The following is a 20050-nucleotide window of genomic DNA, read 5'->3' as shown; positions in this document are numbered from 1 at the left end:
TACTAAATGACAAGTTGGATAATTTAAAAAAGCAGCCAAAATTAATCACAATCATCAGTATCATGGCTGGTAATTTCATGTTTTCTTGTGGCTCTCAAGTGAAAATAAGCTACGGAGTAACTATTAATATAGTACTGATGTGACAGACCAACCGCACACACCCACACCCACACATAATTCAAACTGAAAAACAAACCTGCTTACCTTTGGTGGCAAAGGAGGTGGAACTTTTGCTTTCATGGTTGAACTATAAAAACGTAAAAGTTTAGGATCAGAATTGAATGACTACTAAAGTATAATTAATTTTTCAAAGATATGGAAGAAAATTTACAGAAACAAGTTCCCTTTCCTGAGATTATGAGTGTTTTCCAAAACGTTCTGCACAATGTTCATGTTATGCTGAATGAAGTTTTATTCAGAAGTAATTAAGTAGACATGCTTTCTTGGTTTCAAATTAAAATAGGAAAAGATAACTACAATTCTAGTTTATATCAATTGAATGGTAATTATTATGAAAACACTAGCAACAACTAGTTAGGGAAAAACAGCAAAATGATATAGTATAAAAATATATCACAATGTAAGCTTCATTTTTATTACTGTTAGAGATGAAACATCTCTGATGAAGCTCATCAAAAGCTACATACATTCTCCACAAAATTTTAGGCAGAATTTATCTGATTGAAGCTAAGATTCATTATAACTCAGAATTGGGAGTTTTCGATGTACAAAAACTTAAAAGATGGAGCATAAACTCTCAGATGAGGAAACAGGTCCAGAGAAGTGACCTGATTCAAGGTCAAAGAGTACTGAGACAGAAAAGAAAACCTATGCCTTTATGCCTCCAACTGCTAGTCAGGTACCTGTCACTCTACCATGAAACTGCACTTTTCTTTAAAGAAAAAAAAGAGAGGGGCGCCTGGGTGGCTTGGTCGGTTAAGCGTCCGACTTCGGCTTAGGTCACGATCTCGCGGTCAGTGGGTTCGAGCCCCGCGTCGGGCTCTGTGCTGACAGCTCAGAGCCTGGAGCCTGTTTCAGATTCTGTGTCTCCCTCTCTCTGTGACCCTCCCCCGTTCATGCTCTGTCTCTCTCTGTCTCAAAAATAAATAAACGTTAAAAAAAAAAATTTAAAGAAAAAAAGAGAATCTAAGAAAACTAAGCCTCAATGCTTATGTAAGTGAAAATATTCCCATATATCTGATCCAACAGAACCTTGTAAGAAGAGGAAGAGAGATCTCTCCTCACTCTCTTTGTACACACCAAGAAAAGGCCATCTGAGGACACAGAAAGAAGGCAGTAGTCTACAAGCCAGGTAAGAGGGCCCTCAACAGGAAGAGAATAGAGCTGTGACAAATTTCTGTTATTCAAGTTACTCGGTCTGTGGTATTTTGTAATGGCAGCCTAAGCTAAGACACAGCTTGGTAACAAGGAGTGGAGTACTGCTACAACAAATACCCCAAATGTGGAAGATCTGCTTTTATTTTTTAAGATTTTTTTCTTTAAAGTTTATTTGAGAGAGAGAGAGAGAGAGAGAGAGAGACAGACAGTGCATGGAGGAGGAGCAGAGAGAGAGGGAGAGAGAGAATCCCAAGCAGTCTCCACGTGGTCAGTGCAGAGCTCAACGCAGGGCTCCATCTATGAACGGTGAGATCATGACCTGAGCTGAGATCAAGAGTTGGACGTTCAACCGACTGAGCCAACCAGGCACCCCCGTTTTGGAATCAATTAACAGGTAGAGGCTGGAAGAGTTCTGAGGTACATGCTAGAAATATGGACGCTAACAATGATTTTGCTGAGAGAGAGAGCTGAAGAGAAAGTTTCCCTCTTCTTAGAGAATGCATCAATAACTACCAAGAGAATACTGGTAGAATGTACACATTAAAGGCCATTCTCCAGTGGAAATGGTGGAGGTCTGCAATGGAAATGATGAGCACATTATTGGAAATGGGAGGAAAAGTGATCCTTGTCAGAGAGGTAGACAACTTGGCTGAATTGTGTTCATATTCTAATGTTTAGTGGAAGGTTGAATGAGGTCGTAAGAGTGAGGTCCTAGTTGGATAGGATTAGAGGCCTTCTACGAAAAGGGGAGAGAGGTTTCTCTCTGTGTGCATGCATGCATGCGCTGATGATAGCCCATGTGAGAACATGGTGAAAAGACAACCATCTGCAGGCCCAAAGAGAACTCTTGCCAGGAACCAAACTGGCCAGCAGCTGGAGCCTGAACCTCCCAGCCTCCAGAACTGTGAGACAACTTGCTGTTTAGACGACCTCTCCATGGTATTTTGTTAATGCTGCCTGAGGTAACACAACTAGAACAGAGAAATAAACTGTGATATAACCCATAATACTCTCAATATAAAGCTGTCAAACCTATGAAATCACATCAAATGACATCTTTCATCAAAAACAGAGAAAGAACTTACTGCTTGGATTCATCATCATCCCCTTCATCATCTTCTAAATGTGCCACGTGCCCTCTAAGGACAAAGGATAATTCCACTGTTACTAAATGGACTTTACCAAAATGGCTTAAGAAGAAATTTTATAAAGTGTAGGAAGGGCTACTGCAAGACAGCATTTTATTTCTGCAGCTTTACAGGATTCAGAATTAAACAACAAAATGTGAGGCTACATGACAGAGAAGGGGGCAAACAGACTCTACTCTCTGTGACATAAAGTATTTTAAGCTTAATTAAAAATCAAAATTACCGCTGATGTAATTCTTCTTCAACAGACTTCAGAAGACTCCTTAAAAGAAAAACAAAAAACAAAAACCAAAAACCAATGTGAATAAATAAGGAAAGGAATACCAAGTACATATTTTCATCATTTGAACCTTAACCGTAAATTTTTAAATTACTTTTTACTATTTTGTAACATCAGCTACAATGATCTCTATGCCATAGAACATCAAGTTATACTTAATAATATATCCGTATTTTCTGCTGCTAATGTCTTCATACATGTATTTGAAATGAACAAAATAAATCCTAATGTTTATTGAAAAATACCAGTTCAAACAGAGGACAACCCACCATGAAATGTCACAATAGGACTGACAAAACCATAATTGCAGGGTCACAGTCAGGGGTTTCCAGGATTCAAATTCTACCTGGAACATTTTACCTGACACCTAAAATTATATTTTCTTTTTCTTAAAATAAGGAAGGTGACACACTTTAAAAAAAAATCATGCTCTCAGGCAATCCTACAAAATGAAACTCAACATGTTGGATCTCTCTGCAAAAGCATGCATGCATGTGATGTGAATACATGAATGTAGTAGCACTTTGCTTTCACAGAAGACACTCACTTACCTGAGATATCTGTTCTCCAGTGGTGTACTGGCAAACACATTTACACTTTTGGGAGACTAAGCCTGTATCAGACCAGGTGCGAGGATTTTATCATTAGGAGCGAGTTATGAAACTTTGCTATTCAGGAATGTGAGAGAGAACTCACGGCATTCCTGAGTTCCCTTCCTTTTCGCTGCAAGTCCATGCAGCGAACCTCCTATGTTGCACTCTTCAAGCATAAAAACTCAGCAGCCTTCTTAAAGCCAACGGGATAGGGAGAAATATGGTTACTAACAGATTACTGAGGTAGAAGTGAGCCAACGGAAAATCTAGTCTCCTCAAAAGGCAAGGCAATACCTTCTGATCATTTTTCCCACTGATATATATTGGAAAAAACTCCCCTTAGAATTGTCAAAACATAAAACCAGAGAAATTGAAAGGTAAAGTTAGCTGGTATGAGCAACAGAATACATTTTAGTCTTCAAATATTTTAATTAGGCCAGCTTACTAACAACCTAAGTATTAAAAAATGACAGAGCTCTAACTCGAGTGGTAAATGACATGGGAAGGCCATAAACTAATCGCAAATCCTACTTTGCAGATAAAAAAAATTGAGGTACTTCAGTCAAATGTATGATCTCATTCACAAAGCTCTTCAAGGGCTAGTTCTAGGGAGATGGCTCGGAGCTTCTGACTACGGGCAGGATCGTAAGTGATGCCAGCCTGTAAAGCAAAGACAGCCTGCATCTGAGTCCCGCCTCTGCCATTGTAAGCTGTGTGGCCTTCAATAAGTACTTTGATTTCCCATTGCTTCAGTTTCCATATCTGTAAAACAGGAATTATAACAGTACCTACATCAAAGCATTTATCGAAAGATACAATGAATATGGGTAAAATGCTTGGAATATTAATTTAAAATACAGTAAGTACTCAATTCACATTTTCTTTATTATGATGGGCTACGCAACATTTCTTTAAACTAGCAATTCTAAAGTGTGGTCTAGGGATCCCAGAGGTCCCTTGGCCTCCTGTAGGGGGTCTGCAAGAATAAAACTAGTTTCATAATACATATAATACAAAAAAGCATTTACCTTTTTCACTCTTAATTTTTTCATCGGGAATGAAACTCTGGAGTTTTCCAGAGGTTATAAGATACATGATAACACAACAGATTAGTAGCAGATATGAGAATTCAGCTGTCTTCTAATAAGCCAGATATTAAAGAGATTTGCAAAAAAAATAAAACAATGCCCAGTTCCTTACTATTATTTTGTTTCAGAAAGATAGCTGTTTTTCATAAAAAATGTTATTAGTGGGCCTCAATAAAGCTTGTTGAATTACATGGACATATATAAAATCTATTAATGCAATTGTTTGCTGCTTCTAAATCTCATGAGAGGAATTACACGGTGTTAGGTTTGAGGTGGCATTTAAATTGGTCCTTAATGATGAGAAATTTTTAAAAAACATTTATTTTTGTAGACAGCTCAAGTGGGGTAGGGACAGAGAGAGGGGGGCAGAAGATCGGAAGCGGGCTCTGCGCTGACAGCCTGACAGCAGCAAACCCGACGTGGGGCTCGAACTCACAAACTGCAAAATCATGACCTGAGCTGAAGTCAGACACTCAACCAGCTGAACCACTCAGGGGCCCCCATGAGGAATTTTTTAAACACACACACACACACACACACACACACACACACACACACACACACACAAAGTGTTATTTATGATAACATGTAATGAGTATATTACTATTTTAAGTAAATAAATATTTTGAAAAGTTCTCAGTTTAAATTTCCAATACCGTAAATATTGACAGTTATAACACACATAAACAAAAGCTCTGGAGTCCTCAGTAATTTTTAAGAGTGTAAAGGGATCCTGAGACCAAAAATTTAGGAAGCACTGCTTTAAACTGTGTTACCAAGTTAAATATAGTATCTCTGAACTGTATAGTGGGCTTTTATATCATTTTAGAAGATAGGAAAAAACTTTTTTTCTTAAGCACATGCCAGTATTTGGGGGGGGGTGCACCTCTTTTTCCAATAGAGAATATTCAGATTTGAAAACAATTAAGAAGTAAAAATGTACTTTATTTTTCAATTACCATATTTAATCGGATTTACAGGGCATTCCACTTTTTAAAAAAGAATGTTCCCAGGAGTACTATGTTCTCCAAGAATAAGAGAGAAAGGCTGAATAAGAGAACATGGAAAAGCAGCTATGCGTTATTGTTAGGGACTCACGTATATTTTCAATTCATTTACTAGTATATCTCCTACTATGTGTTAACAGGTATTTTGTTAATAAACTTACAGAATTCATGAAGTGTTAATGAAAAGTAGGATATATGATTTGCTTCTCAGGCTTTATAAAAGAGAAAGTGAAACATGGCTAAATTTGCTAAGAGGTGCATTTATGGTAAATACTGTATCTTGTGAGCCCTGGGGAAAAGTAACACTGATTTAATCACCAAGATTGGGTGCTATACAATAAACCACTATTCACTGGTCCATGTGGATTCTTCTGTTATGGAAGTTTTAGAAAGTAATGAACGAAGTAAAACAAAAATGATGCCCACAGATACTGAGTTACTAAGTCAATCTAAAAACATTAGGAAATCTGGATGAAAATGTTAAAAATGGGGAACAATATGCAATCACAAATTTAACTGATGAAAGTGAAGAAACTGACACAGGGAAGTGAAAAAAAAAGAGAAAGAAAAACCCACAGCCAAAATATTTAGCATATTAAAATTAGCTAAGAAATTCACATGCTGGTTTCTGAAATCTTCTGAAATTGTCTAAGTAGCTAAAAACAATCTTTAAGTACTGTCCTGAGTATATCTGAAGACAAAACAAAAAATCTCCTATTTCTTGAAAACCAAAGAGCAGTTTTATTCACTCACATTCACTTGCTTTTATAATAAATTACTTACTGAGTAAATACTACACAAATAAGGGCAATTAATAAGTATTTATTAAACCGTAACTGTCCTAGGGGCGCCTGGGTGGCGCAGTCGGTTAGGCGTCCGACTTCAGCCAGGTCACGATCTCGCGGTCCGTGAGCTCGAGCCCCGAGTCGGGCTCTGGGCTGATGGCTCAGAGCCTGGAGCCTGTTTCCGATTCTGTGTCTCCCTCTCTCTGCCCCTCCCCCGTTCATGCTCTGTCTGTCTCTGTCCCAAAAATAAATAAAAAACGTTGAAAAAAAAAAAATTAAAAAAAAAAAAAAACACACACAAAAAACCGTAACTGTCCTAAAAATGCTTTGCAATGATTATTACATTTCACCCTTAGCACCCTACAAGGCAGGGACTATTATAATCCCCATTTTACTAGAGAAAATTGAGGTAAATTTCTCAAAGTCACATAGCTTACAGGAAGAGACAGTTCTGACTCCAGATATGGCATTCACTACTACTACACTCAACTGTGCTAGGAACTGTGTAATTCAAGTTACTTTTTTCACCATTATTTAAGTCTTTAGAAGAGAATTTAAGTTATCTCTAGAATCTTTGCTCTACATTAAAAACAATCAGAAATAATTTAGTTTTCTTTTAAAAATAGTATTTTGTTGGTTTTAAATAATCAGAAAAGTTGACCCCAACAACAGCATTCAAGAGAAAAGAAAACTCAGTTAAGTCAAAATACATATTCTATTAAAAAAACAAAAACAAAAACACCTACACCCTATCTTAGTTCTTGTATGGTCTGGAATAGGTAGAAACCCATAAATGGAAATCTGTCTGCCTGATCACCTATGGAGAAAGCAGGAAATCCTGTGAGTTTTAAAACACTGCCTGGTCACAAGAATAAAGCAGACATATCAGTACAGTAAGAGAAGTGCTACATCCATGCTCATGTCACATGTATGTATATACCTGTACACGAAACACAGCCAAAGGTCAAATTTTTGGCCAACCTACCTTGCCAGTGATTCGTTATATAGAATACAGTTCCTTAAGCAGGGATCCAATTAATCAAAAAATGAAGGTTGGGCAAATTATTAACATTTTACCTAGCCAAAGTAACTATATACTATGAAAATGTCTAAGAATCAGATATTAGACAATGGGAGCTAAGGAATCTGGAAAAGCATTTAGTGATGGGCCATATTTCTTTTTTGCATTTTTGCTAGTATATAATTTAAAAATATATTTAAAATGAACCAAAAAAGTGTAAATGGAATTTTTCTCCAAATCATCCACTGTCTCTTAAAATACACCAAAATTTGCTAACAAGGTCCTTAAAACTAGTGACCTTATATTAAGACAAAATAATAAAAAAAGCACTTCAGAATTTTTATTTGCTAACCACTATGAGACACACCTTCCTTTGCTGTCCATTAATGAATCAGGAGAGATTATAAATAGCACACAGTTACTATTTAGATAAAATCTCATTTTTCTATCAGGGAAACTGTATGCCTTTTTCCCATTTTAGGAAACTTAAATCAGGTTAATTAAAAACAAATTCATCGTATTTAATTGAAATTCAGCTTAAATCCAAACTAATGCATTTCTCTAGGCGGTCATTCAAAGTCTCTTCTCTGTGTTGAGAAAAGATAGGGTATTTAAATTAAACATTTAGTCTAAAAAAAGGAGACACGATTTTGCATTATCTTTAAATCTGAACTACTGTCTTCAGTCATCGTTCCTCAACTGCTTAAACTATGGATGTATACATATTTTTCAACTCTCTAATGTATAAGTGAAATTATATGTTGCAATTTTAAGATGTTCTGATTGTTAAAACAGTATCTACATTGCTGAGAGATGTTGACAATTTAAATAGTATTTCCTTACATATTAGGTTTTATAATGGTAATTTCTCCATGAACTCAGAAAATGAGAATCTACAAAGAACAGCAGAGTCCTGTCCCCTTACTCTGCTGAGGACTATGAACAACTTAAATTGTTACTCCTTGTAAGCTGCCTTTTCACCACAGTGCTGTACCACCTAGACAGTGCCTGGTGTACAGAAGAGGCCGTGAATAATTGTTCTATTTACTTCTTGCATGAATTGATAATTCTGAAGACAGCAGATGCATTTTAACTACTATCTCCTTTTTGAAAAGCTCTAAACTAAAAAGTTAGGATAAAGAGTTCTAAACACTGTAAATATTTTCAGCTATTTTCAGAGCCAACACACTGGGATATGTACCAAAGCAAGTTTTATAAGGAATAAAGAGGTCAACCTTAAAAATAAAATAAAAAAATTCTGAAACATGTATCGTCTTCAGTTGGAATGTACTTCGTTTTCTCTAACAAGTAAGGTCTACAAAGTAGCTTGGTATAAAAAACATAATGTCTCCATTATGACAATTACTGACTAAATGATTAGCAAGGTAGCAATGAAGAAAAGTTGAAAGCGTATTATAAAAACCTATCTACCAGACTAATACAATTTACTTCTGGAAATATTAACATATTTTTCTATATTAAATATATAATAAAATGCACAAGATATATGTAATAAATAAATTAAAATATAAAGCAACTTAATTATTCTTGAATATAAATTTAATTTAAAAAGAACTTTACTTACTTGTTTGCACCCAAAAAGTAACTACCTTGGTGTCCTTGTCCATATTCTAGTTGTAGATCCTAGTAGTACAAAATGATGTATTTAGCAAAATAGTAGTATATCACAAATCATAATACACAAATATATATATTTTAAAAGAGAAACCCCAGACTGCAAATAAATCTGTATTGCTATATGTTCTTTAAAAAAAAGGTATGGTAGGACTTCCAACAATAAAAGATGTCAGAAGTTTGTAGTTGTGGTTTACGTATTTTATTATTTAAGTTCAGTATTTTTCTGGGAACTTGTTTGAATAATATATGTAAGTTTCATTTATGGTTATTGCTTTCTTAGCTAAAATTTGCAAAAAAACCCAGTTTTTAGAAAGAAAAATGCTCAAATAAGGTATTTAATAGCAAAGATATAATGAAGGAAAAAAATTACAGAAGAGAACAAGCAACAAAAATCTTGACTTTGTATAGAAGATCTGCAATAATTATGTATTTATACACATTCACATATTTCTATTGTTGCTTTAGGCAGGTAATAATTTTTAAACATATAGAATAGGTGCTCTTTTTAAGTAAATTGTATAGATGAACATGGGCAAGGTTGCAAATTACACTTAAAGGGCTTTGAATAATTTTTTAAAGAGCTAAGTAGTGAAACTTCAAAGGAGTATTACTAAGGCAGTCCCTTAACTAAACGTTTCCACTGAATGCTACGGGTTGTAGGCTTAAGAATTGAAATTTAAAGGGGTAACAACATAAATGCTCAACTCAAATGCCTTCTTGAGGAAAAAACTGTTTTCCAACAACTATGGAAAGTACAAAGTAAAGCTTCCTTTCTCCCCTTAAGTCACTGTATTTCAAGCATGATTTTAACAATAAAGGGGGAATATTTAACATTTAAAATGAGTTTTATTTTCATCAGAATATAGAATAAAGTGTTTTCTAATACACAAGGTATCGCCAGATGCACAGTCAGGACTTAATGCAAAAGACACCTCCTTGGAGGAGGCTTCCAAGACTGTACAGGAAGGAAGGTGCAACCTTTCCCATGTCTTCATGGCACTGAATACATAGTTCTCCTCTAGCACTTAAACTGCCTTTTAATTAATTTATTAACCAGTTTATAAAAACAGAAACCAGTCTGTGAGCTCCTCAAAACAGGAAAATTGTTACGTCCATCTTTCTTCCCTACAGGCCCAAAGTCTAGAATAGCACCTACCACACACTAACCAGGCCCTTAAAACAAATTCTTGTTCCAATGCCAGTAGTTCATTTTCCTGCAAGCAGATAACTAACACTCCAGCCTCATTAAGATACACAAATTCTAGATCACAAAAATACTAAGCCTAGGAACATAAGAACTCTAAACGATACATTACATTTAAGTAAAAAGCACTTTAACATTTAAGTACTCCAAGACCTGTCAAAATAAAAATCCTGGTTTAGACAAGATTCAAATCTTGTCTTCTTCAATATTTGCGTTCTTTCATGCATAATAAATGTTCTTACTAGTGACAGAAGAGAGAATACATCAAAAACAGTAAGATTAGTCAACCATCACCACACTGGTATCACGTGAAATTCTAGTGCAAAAGGGTACCTGTTCTATTTAATTCATAATGATATTAATAGGATGGTATCACTGTTACCGTAAGACTGCTACACAATTATTATGCTGTACAACTGAAGTGGTCATGACTTTGTACAGGAACCTTTAATCTTTGGAATTCAGTACAGAGAAGTACTAATCTCAATGAATACACTCCTAACTTCAAGTTTTTTTCTTCAGCTCCAGGTAACGTCCCTCCTCTACCACACCAGCAATCTCTTTAGCCAACATAATCTCTTAAGGCCCTAATCAAATGATGGCTTCTAAAAGTGTTCTACATTTGTGCAGAATGGCAATAGCTTCTGTTATATAAACACATATGTGGCTGTTGTAGGAACAGTTTATGGTACATGACAATTGCCGGGTTGATGACAATGATTTAAAAAAATCCATTGAGATTAGCAAGGTATTTAGGAAGATAAGAGTCTAAAATAACAAATGTAGTATTTTAATAGAAAATTGTACATAGGTTCATAAGCAAAATAACATTCAGGCCAGGGAGAAGTTGTAGATATATCCAAGTGTGATGATTAAATGTGCCATGTGTCAAACACTACCAGGAAAGCCAAAATAAAAAGGGGCTTATTCTTTATTAATTCCTTCTCTATAAATCAAGTTATGTTTTTAGCAACCATGGAACAAAAACAATGTGCTAGGAATCCAATCAGGTAAAAGAATTACACTAAGTCCTCTAGTAAGTACTGAATCTCAGGTAATTCAACTATTATTTACCAACCACCTATTATATGGCAGGGATTCAGGCAGTAAATCATTCAAGAAAAATGAGAATAAAAAGGAAAGGAAAAAAAGTAAAAGTTGGGCAAAGTTAGTAGCCATTTATATATCTTTAGAACATTCTAAGAAAGACTGATTTAAAACATTTATCAAAAAGTACTTGGAAGCTATTCTGTAATAGAAAAATGCTACCAAAATTATGCTTGGAAAAGCACTCAAGATAACCCTAGATGACAGTAAAACATAGCAATCTTTTATAAGCTAAATAAGAACACATTTGAACATGCCAAGAGAAACATAAGGGAATTAGTAACAAATGAGGCATCAAGTTATTAATGAAGGACAATGTTTAGCTACACAGTAAAGTCAAACAAGTAACAACATGGGCTGAAAACATGCAATAGCCTTATATAGATTTGATCTGAACAGCTCAAACAAAAATTGAAGATGGTTACTCTAGCCCAATGAAAATATTTTTTTGGGTCAGAAAATCCTAACTTCAGTTTTAATGAATGGGGAAGTATTTCTAAGCGCAGGATAGAGCCAGAAAGCACTGAAAAAGATAAAGGATAGAACATGGAACACGGGAAAGGGAAAATACATGTTCAAGAAAATCTTTTTATTGTTTTCTTTTTTGTAAACCCTGTGTGAGGCTGCAAAGCCTACATGTGATGAGAAAATAGCAGGAAGTTAACAGAACTGATAGAGCTGGCTACAAAAATATAAAAGAAAAAATATGTTAGCAATATATTTTAATCAACAAAAAAGGGAACAGCTCAAGAGAATTTCTTTCCTCATCAGAAAATGAGAAAATTATGATTTAGATAAGGTCATTTTAAGATACCTTTTAATACAGCAATTTACATAAGTAAAAAGGGATTGAATCTTGGACAAATCAAAAAAGACTTTCTTAAAAAGAGAAGCAAGTGAGGTCAGAACACTAACAGATAAATGCTGAACAGTATTCATGACTCTTACATGATGAACTCGGACATGAAGATCAAGCAGGGTAGGTTTGCCAATGTAGAAAATGTCCTATCGTTGTGCAAAATAAATGAGTTCTCCTAAGAAACTGTCTTCATATATATTAGGTAAGAAAAGTAGCTACATCATATAAATTTAATAGTAATAGTTTAACAAATTTAAAATAAACAGAAGTTGACATTTACTGTTTCTCTTCCAGAATAATTTTTAGACTTTATTTAATTTTGACCTAATTCAGGGTTTTATTTTTAACTTTTATCTATTTATTTTTTATTTATTTTTTAAGTTTACATCCAAGTTAATTAGCATATAGTGCAACAATGATTTCAGGAGTAGATTCCTTAATGCCCCTTTCCCATTTAGCCCATCCCCCCTCCCACAACCCCGCTAGCAACCCTCTGTTTGTTCTCCATATTTAAGAGTCTCTTATGTTTTGTCCCCCTCCCTGTTTTTATATTCTTTTTGCTTCCCTTAGGTTCATCTGTTTTGTATCTTAAAGTCCTCATATGAGTGAAGTCATATGATATTGGTCTTTCTCTAATTTCGCTTAGCATAATACCCTCTATTTCCATCCACATACTTGCGAATGGCAAGATTTCATTCTTTTTGATTGCTGAGTAATACTCCATTGTATACATATACTACATCTTCTTTATCTATTCATCCATCAATGGACATTTGGGTTCTTTCCATACTTTGGCTATTGTTGATAGTGCTGCTATAAACATTGGGGTGCATGTACCCCTTTGAAACAGCACACCCGTATCCCGTGGATAAATACCTAGTAGTGCAATTGCTGGGTTGTAGGGTAGTTCTATTTTCAATTTTTTGAGGAACCTCCGTACTGTTTTCCAGAGTGGCTGCACCAGCTTGCATTCCCGCCAACAGTGCAAAAGAGATCCTCTTTCTCCGCATCCTCGCCAACATCTGTTGTTGCCTAAGTTGTTAATGTTAGCCATTCTGACAGGTGTGAGGTGGTACCTCGTCAGGTTTTGATTTGTACTTCCCTGATGAGGGATGTTGCGTTTTTCATGTGTTGGTTGGCCATCTGGATGTCTTCTTTGGAGAGGTATCTATTCATCTCTTTCGCCCATTTCTTCACTGGATTATTTGTTTTTTGGGTGTTGAGTTTGATAAGTTCTTTATAGATTTTGGATACTAACCCTTTCTCTACTATATCATTTGCAAATATCTTCTCCCATTCTGTCGGTTCCCTTTTAGTTTGGCTATTGTTTCCTTCGTTGTGCAGAAGCTTTTTATTTTGATGAGGCCCCAGTAGTTCATTTTTGCCTTGGTTTCCCTCGCCTCCGGAGAAGTGTTGAGTAAGACGTTGCTGCGGGCAAGATCAAAGAGGTTTTTACCTGCTTTCTCCTCGAGGATTTTGATGGTTTCCTGTTTTACATTGAGGTCTTTCATCCATTTTGAGTTTATTTCTGTGTCTGGTGGTCCAGGTTCATTTTTCTGCATGTCGCATCCAGTTTTCCCAGCACCACTTGCTGAAGACACTGTCTTTATTCCGTTGGATATTCTTTTCTGCTTTGTCACAGATTAGATGGCCATACGTTTGTGGGTCCATTTCTGGGTTCTCTATTCTGTTCCATTGATCTGAGTGTCTGTCTTTGTGCCAGTACCATACAGCTTTGTAATATGGCTTTAAGTCCATAATTCAGGGGTTTCTTAAAGTACTTTTGTTATTTACTAATAATGATCAACTGGGTATACCTTTCTGACATATTTGTTTTTTTTTAAAGTAAGCTCCACGCCCAGCATGGAGCCCAATGCGGGGCTTGAATTCATGACTGGGATCGAGACCTGAGCTGAGTCCAAGCTGGACACTTAACTGAGTGAGCCACCTAGGCACCCCTTTCTGACATGTTTTAAATTATAATTTAAATTTTTTATTCTTACTTTTTCAAGTATACCATAACTTTCTTCAGAGCAAAGATTATGTTACTACTTATGTTCCTCCACACCAATTAACATGTTTTCCATATAATTAACTTTAAATATATTTTTCATTATTGTATAGGCTAAAATACCCAGAAAAACTGGGCAAATTAGAAAAAATTGGCATCAATTAAACAGGTGTATAATTTTTTAATCTAAAGACAGTACGTTAGATAAACCCATTTTTATGGTTATGGGCAAAACTCTTACTATTTCTTTAATAATATATATTTTTTCACCAACATATCCTAAGTATTATCATTCCTCCATGAAATAAATATAAAAATGATTAAGGATATGTTTACATTTCTTTTTTTTAATTTTTATTTTTTTCCACATTGGTAAATATGTATCTACTGTATTATTCTTTTTTTGAAATTTAAACTCAAGTTATTTAACCTGTATGTAGTATTGGTTTCAGGAGTAGAATTTAGGGATTCATCACTTACATATAATACCCTTATCTCAACAGTGCCCTCCTTAAGGTCCTTCAGCCATTAGTCCATCCCCCATCCACCTTCCCTCCAGCAAACTTTAGTTTGTTCTCTGTATTTAAAAGTCTTTTATGGTTTGCCTTCCTCTCTGTTTTTATCTTATTTTTCCTTCTCTTTTCCTATGTTCATCTGTTTTGTTTCTTAAATTCCACATATGAGTGAAATCATATGGTATTTGTCTTTCTCTGACTGACTTATTTCGCTTAGCATAATACACCCTAGTTCCATCCATGTTGTTGAAAATGGTTACGATTTCATTCTTTTTTATCACAGGATAGTATTCCATTGTACATATATGTATATATCACATCTTCTTTATCCATTTGTCAGCTGATGGACATTTGGGCTATTTCCCTAATTGGCTATTGTTGATAGTGCTGCTATAAACATTGGGGTGCATGTGCTCCTTCAGCATTTTTGCAGCCTTTGGATAAATACCTAGTAGTGCAATTGCTGGGTCGTAGAGTAGTTCTATTTTTAATTTTCTGAGGAACCACCACACTGTTTTCCAGAGTGGACACACCAGTTTGCATTCCCACCAACAGAGCAAAGGGGTTCCCCTTTCTCCTTATCATCACCAACATCTGATGTTACCTGAGTTAATTTTAGCCATTCTGACAGGTGTGAGGTGGTATCTTATTGTAGTTTTGATTTGTAGTTCCCTGATGATGAGTGACGTTGAGCACCTTTGCATGTGTCTGCTGGATGTCTGTGTCATCTGGATGTCTTATTTGGAAAAGCGTCAATGCATGTCTTCTGCCCATTTCTTCATTGGATTATTATTTTTTGGTTTATTATTGGTATATCTGGTTTATTATGAATTATTATTCATTGTTTTTTTGGGTGTTGAGATTGATAAATTCTTTATAGATTGTGGAAACTAACCCTTTATCCAATATGTCATTTGCAAATATCTTTTCCCATTCCAAACTCGCCCTATGAAGCCAGCATTACCTTGATTCCAAAACCAAAGACCTCACTAAAAAGGAGAATTACAGGTCAATCTTTCTGATAAACCTAGATGCAAAAATTCTCAACAAGATACTAGCAAATCGAATTCAACAGTACATTAAAAGAATTATTCACCTTGATCAAGTGGGATTTATTCCTGGGTACTGGGCTGGTTCAATATTTGCCAATCAATCACGATATACCACATTAATAAAAGAAAGGGAAGAACCATTATGACCCTCTCAACAGATGCAGAAAAAACATTTAACAAAATACAGCATCCTTTCTTGATTAAAACCCTCAAGAAATTAAGGACAGGGGTGCCTGGTGGCTCAGTTGGTAAAACGTCTGACTTTGGCTCACGTCATGATCTCATTGTGAGTTCAAGTGCCGCGCTGGACTCTGTGCTGACAGCTCAGAGTCTAGAGCCTGCCTCTGATTCTCTCTCTATCAAAAACAAACAAACAAACAAACAAACATTAAAAAAAAAAGACATTAGAGACAGAAGAAACATACCTCAGCATCATAAAAGCCATATATGAAAGACCCACAGTTAATATCATCCTCAATGGGGAAAAATTAAGAGCTTTCCTAAGTTCAGGAACATGACAGGGATGTCCACTCTCACCTGGAAGTCCTAGCCTCAGCAATCAGACAACAAAAAGAAATAAAACACATACAAATTGGCAAGGAAGAAGTCAGACTTTCACTCTTCGCAGATGATATGATACTCTGTGGAAAACATGAAAGACTCCACCAAAAAATTGCTAGAATGGATACATGAATTTAGCAAAGTCACAGGATATAAAATCAACATACAGAAATTGGTTGCAGTGGGGTGCCTGGGTGGCTCAGTCAATTAAGCCTCTGACTCTTGATTTCAGCTCAGGTCATGATCTCACAGTTCGTGGTATCAAGCCCCACGTCCGGCTCTGTGCTGACAGTGCTGAGCCTGCTTGGATTCTCTTTCTCTCTCTCTTTCTCCTGCTTACACTCTCTCTCCCTCTCTAAAAATAAACTTAAAAAAAATCGGTTGCATTTCTATACACCAATTATGAAGGAGCAGAAAGAGAAATCAAGGAATTGACCCCATTTATAACTGCACCAATAACTGTAAGATACCTAGGAAGAAACCTGATCAGAGAGAAAAGATCTGTATGCTGAGAACTACAGAGAGCTTATCAAAGAAACTGAAGAAGACACAAATAAATGGATAAACATTCCATGCTCATGGACTGGAAGAACAAATATTGTTAAAATGTTGATACTACCCAAAGCAATCTACACATTGAATGCAATCCCTATCAAAATAACACTAGCATCCTTTGCAGAGCTAGAACAATTCCAAAATTTGTATGGAATCAGAAAAGACCCCAAATAGCTGAATTAATGTTGAAAAAGAAAACCAAAGCTGGAGGCATCACGATTATTCCAGACTTTAAACTGCATTACAAAGCTGCAATCATCAAGACAGTATGGTACTGGTGCAAAAAACAGATACAAAGATCAATGGAACAGAATAGAGATCCCAGAAATGGACCCACAAATGTATGGCCAACTAATCTTCGACAAAGCAGGAAAGAATATCCAATGGTAAAAAGACAGTCTCTTCAGTAAATGGTGCTGGGAAAACTGGACAGCAGAAGAATAAGACTGGGCCACTTTCTTACACCATACACAGAAATAAATTCAAAATGGATGAAAGACCTAAATGTAAGCCAGGAAACCATCAAAATACTACGGGAGAAAACAGGGAGCAACTTCTTTGACCTCAGCCGCTGCAACTCCTTACTAGAGATATGCCTCTGGAGACAAGGGAAACAAAAGCAAAAACGAACTACTGGGACCTCCTAAAGATAAAAAGTTTTTTTTTTTTTTAAACTAAAGTACAATCGACACCTATTACATTAGTTGTAGGCATACAAATAGTGATCTAGACCTCTCTATTCATTGTGCTGTGCTCACCACACTACCATCTATCATCAGACCACATTCTTACAATACCACAGACTATATTCCTTATGTTGTACCTTTTATCCCTGTGACTAATTCATTCGGTAACTGGAAGCCTGTACCTCCCACTCCTCTTCATCCATTCTGCCCATCTCCTCTCCCCTCCCCTCTGGCAACTACCAGCTTGTTCTCTTTATTTATGGGCCTGCTCCTGGGTTTTTTGTTTGATTGTTTGTTTTGGCTTATCTGTTCATTTGCTTTTTGTTTTTTAGATTCCACATATAAGTGAAATCATAGGGTATTTGTCTTTCTCTGACTTATTTCACTTAGCATACCTTCTAGGTCCATCCATGTTGTTGCAAATGGAAAGATCTTATTTTTTGTTATTGCTGAGTAATTAATATTCCATTGTATATATATACCACATCTTCATCCATTCATTTATCTACACTTAAGTTTCAACATCCTGGCTACTATAAATAATGCTGCAATAAACAGAGGGGTGGGCGTGTATCTTTTTGAATTAGTGTTTTCATTTTCTTTGGGTAAATACCCAGTAATGTGATTACTGGATAATATGGTATCTCTATTTTTTCATTTTTTTAGAAACCTCCACACTGTTTTCCATAGTGGCTACACTAATTTGCATTCCCACTAACAGTGCATAAGGGTTCCTTTTTTATCCATATCCTTGCCAACACTTATTATTTCTTGACTTTTTGATTTTAGCCATTCTGACAGGTGTAAGGTGATAACTCATTGTGGTTTTGACTTGCATTTGCTTGATGATTAGTGCTGTTGGCCATCTTTTCATCGGTTTGTTGGCCAAAATGTCTATTCAGGTCCTCTGCTCATTTTTTAACTGGGTTGTATTTTTGGTGTTGAGTAGTGTAAGTTTTTTCAAGATATTTTGGATATTAACCTCTTACTGGATATATCATTTGCAAATACCTTCTCTCATTCAATAGGTTACCTTTTCATTTTGCTGATGGTTTCCTTTGCTGTTCAAAAGCTTATTTTGGTATTGTCCCAATAATTTATTTATGCTTTTGTTTCCCTTGCCTTAGAAGACATACCTAGAAAAATGTTGCTAAGGCAACAAAAGAGATTACTGCCTATGCTTTCTTCTAGAAGCAAAACTCTTACTATTTAATTACTGCATTATGGTGAAGTTTTTAAATTTAAGCGTCTTCTCAAAATTTGCAGATCTTTATTACTAACAATCCTAGAAATCAAGCTCTGTTCTAATTTTTAAGAAATCATTGTAATGTAATAACGAAAACTGAGATGTAATATTCTCAATTCATTTCTAAAATCATAAAATGAATACATTTAGCACTGAAATCACTGATGATATGGGACTTTTAAGCAACAAGTCTTTAAAAGGGTAAATCTGGGTCCCAAAAGATTTAGAGCTGCCATCTTGGTGCTAAGATGATGGCCAGACATTTTGTGTGCAACAGGTTTCTTTCTAGTGGCCAGCAACAAGTATTTGGAACAGCTGGAAATCTTGCTGACAGTGCCAAAGTTTCAGGACTGATGAAATCAGGGGATTGAAACGGCTATGGACACTTCACACCCATTGGGATGGCTATTATCTCACACACACACACACACACACACACACACACACACACACACACACACACAGAAAATAAGAAGCATTGAAGAGAATGTGAAAAATTGGAAGCCCATGTGAACTGCTGGGGGGAATGTAAAATGACACAGCTGCTATGGAAAATGGTACGGCATTTCCCTCAAAAATTAAATGTAGAATTACTATATGATGTAGCAATTCCCTTTCATGTTCTATGCCCCAAAGAACTTCAAGTAGAAACTTGAAAGATGTTTGTACACCATGTTCACAGCAACGTTACTGACAATAGTCCAAAGGTGGAAGCAATGCAACTGTCCCATTGATAGATGAATGAACAAACAAAATGTGGTACACACGTGTACATACACACACACACACACACACACACACACACACACACACACAGGAATATTATTCGACCTTAAAAAGGGAATTCTGACCCATGCAGCAACATGAATGAATCTTAAACACATTGTGACATTATGCTAAGTGAAGTGAGCCAGTCAAAAAAGGACAACTATTGTATGATTCCACATCTCTGAGGTACTTCAAAGAGTCAAAAAATAGAATGGTGGTTGCCAGGCGCTGCAAGGAAGGGGGAATGGGAGTTACTGTTTAATAGGTAAGGAGTTGCAGTGTGGAAAGACGAAAAAGTTCTGCAGATGGATAGCGGTGATAGTTGCACAATATGAGTGAACCTAATGCCACTGAACTGCACACTTAAAAAATCTCACAATGGTAAATTTTATGTTATGTATATTTTACCACAATAAAAGAATAATGGTGCACCTGGGTGGCTCAGGCAGTTGAGCATCCAACTCTTGATTTTGGTTCAGGTCATGATCCCAGGGTTGCCAAGATTGAGGCCCTGCTCAGGATTCTCCCTCTCTCCCTCTGCCCCTCCCTGCTTGTGCACATGCACATGCTCTCTAAAAAAAAAAAAAA

At 35.9% G+C, this 20050-nt stretch overlaps 1 protein-coding gene across 4 annotated transcripts in view; it reads right to left on the bottom strand.

The window, feature by feature from the left end:
- Positions 1–20050, bottom strand: part of MAP4K3 (mitogen-activated protein kinase kinase kinase kinase 3) — a 204703-nt gene that overhangs the window by 36986 nt on the left and 147667 nt on the right. For all 4 annotated transcript variants that reach the window (XR_006200872.1, XM_042933181.1, XM_042933182.1 and 1 more), the window contains 4 exons: positions 8846–8904; positions 2710–2748; positions 2424–2477; positions 205–247 (listed from right to left, as the gene is read on the bottom strand). Coding sequence is in view for 3 of the 4 variants with exons in the window: in XM_042933181.1 (XP_042789115.1) it covers positions 205–247; positions 2424–2477; positions 2710–2748; positions 8846–8904 (195 nt within the window). In the remaining variant the exon portion in view is untranslated. The remainder of the gene's footprint in view (positions 1–204; positions 248–2423; positions 2478–2709; positions 2749–8845; positions 8905–20050) is intronic.

The sequence above is a fragment of the Panthera leo genome, chromosome A3 (genome assembly GCF_018350215.1).
Source record: "Panthera leo isolate Ple1 chromosome A3, P.leo_Ple1_pat1.1, whole genome shotgun sequence".
Classification (NCBI taxonomy): Eukaryota; Metazoa; Chordata; class Mammalia; order Carnivora; family Felidae; genus Panthera; species Panthera leo.
This window is presented reverse-complemented; position numbering and strand designations above follow the sequence as displayed.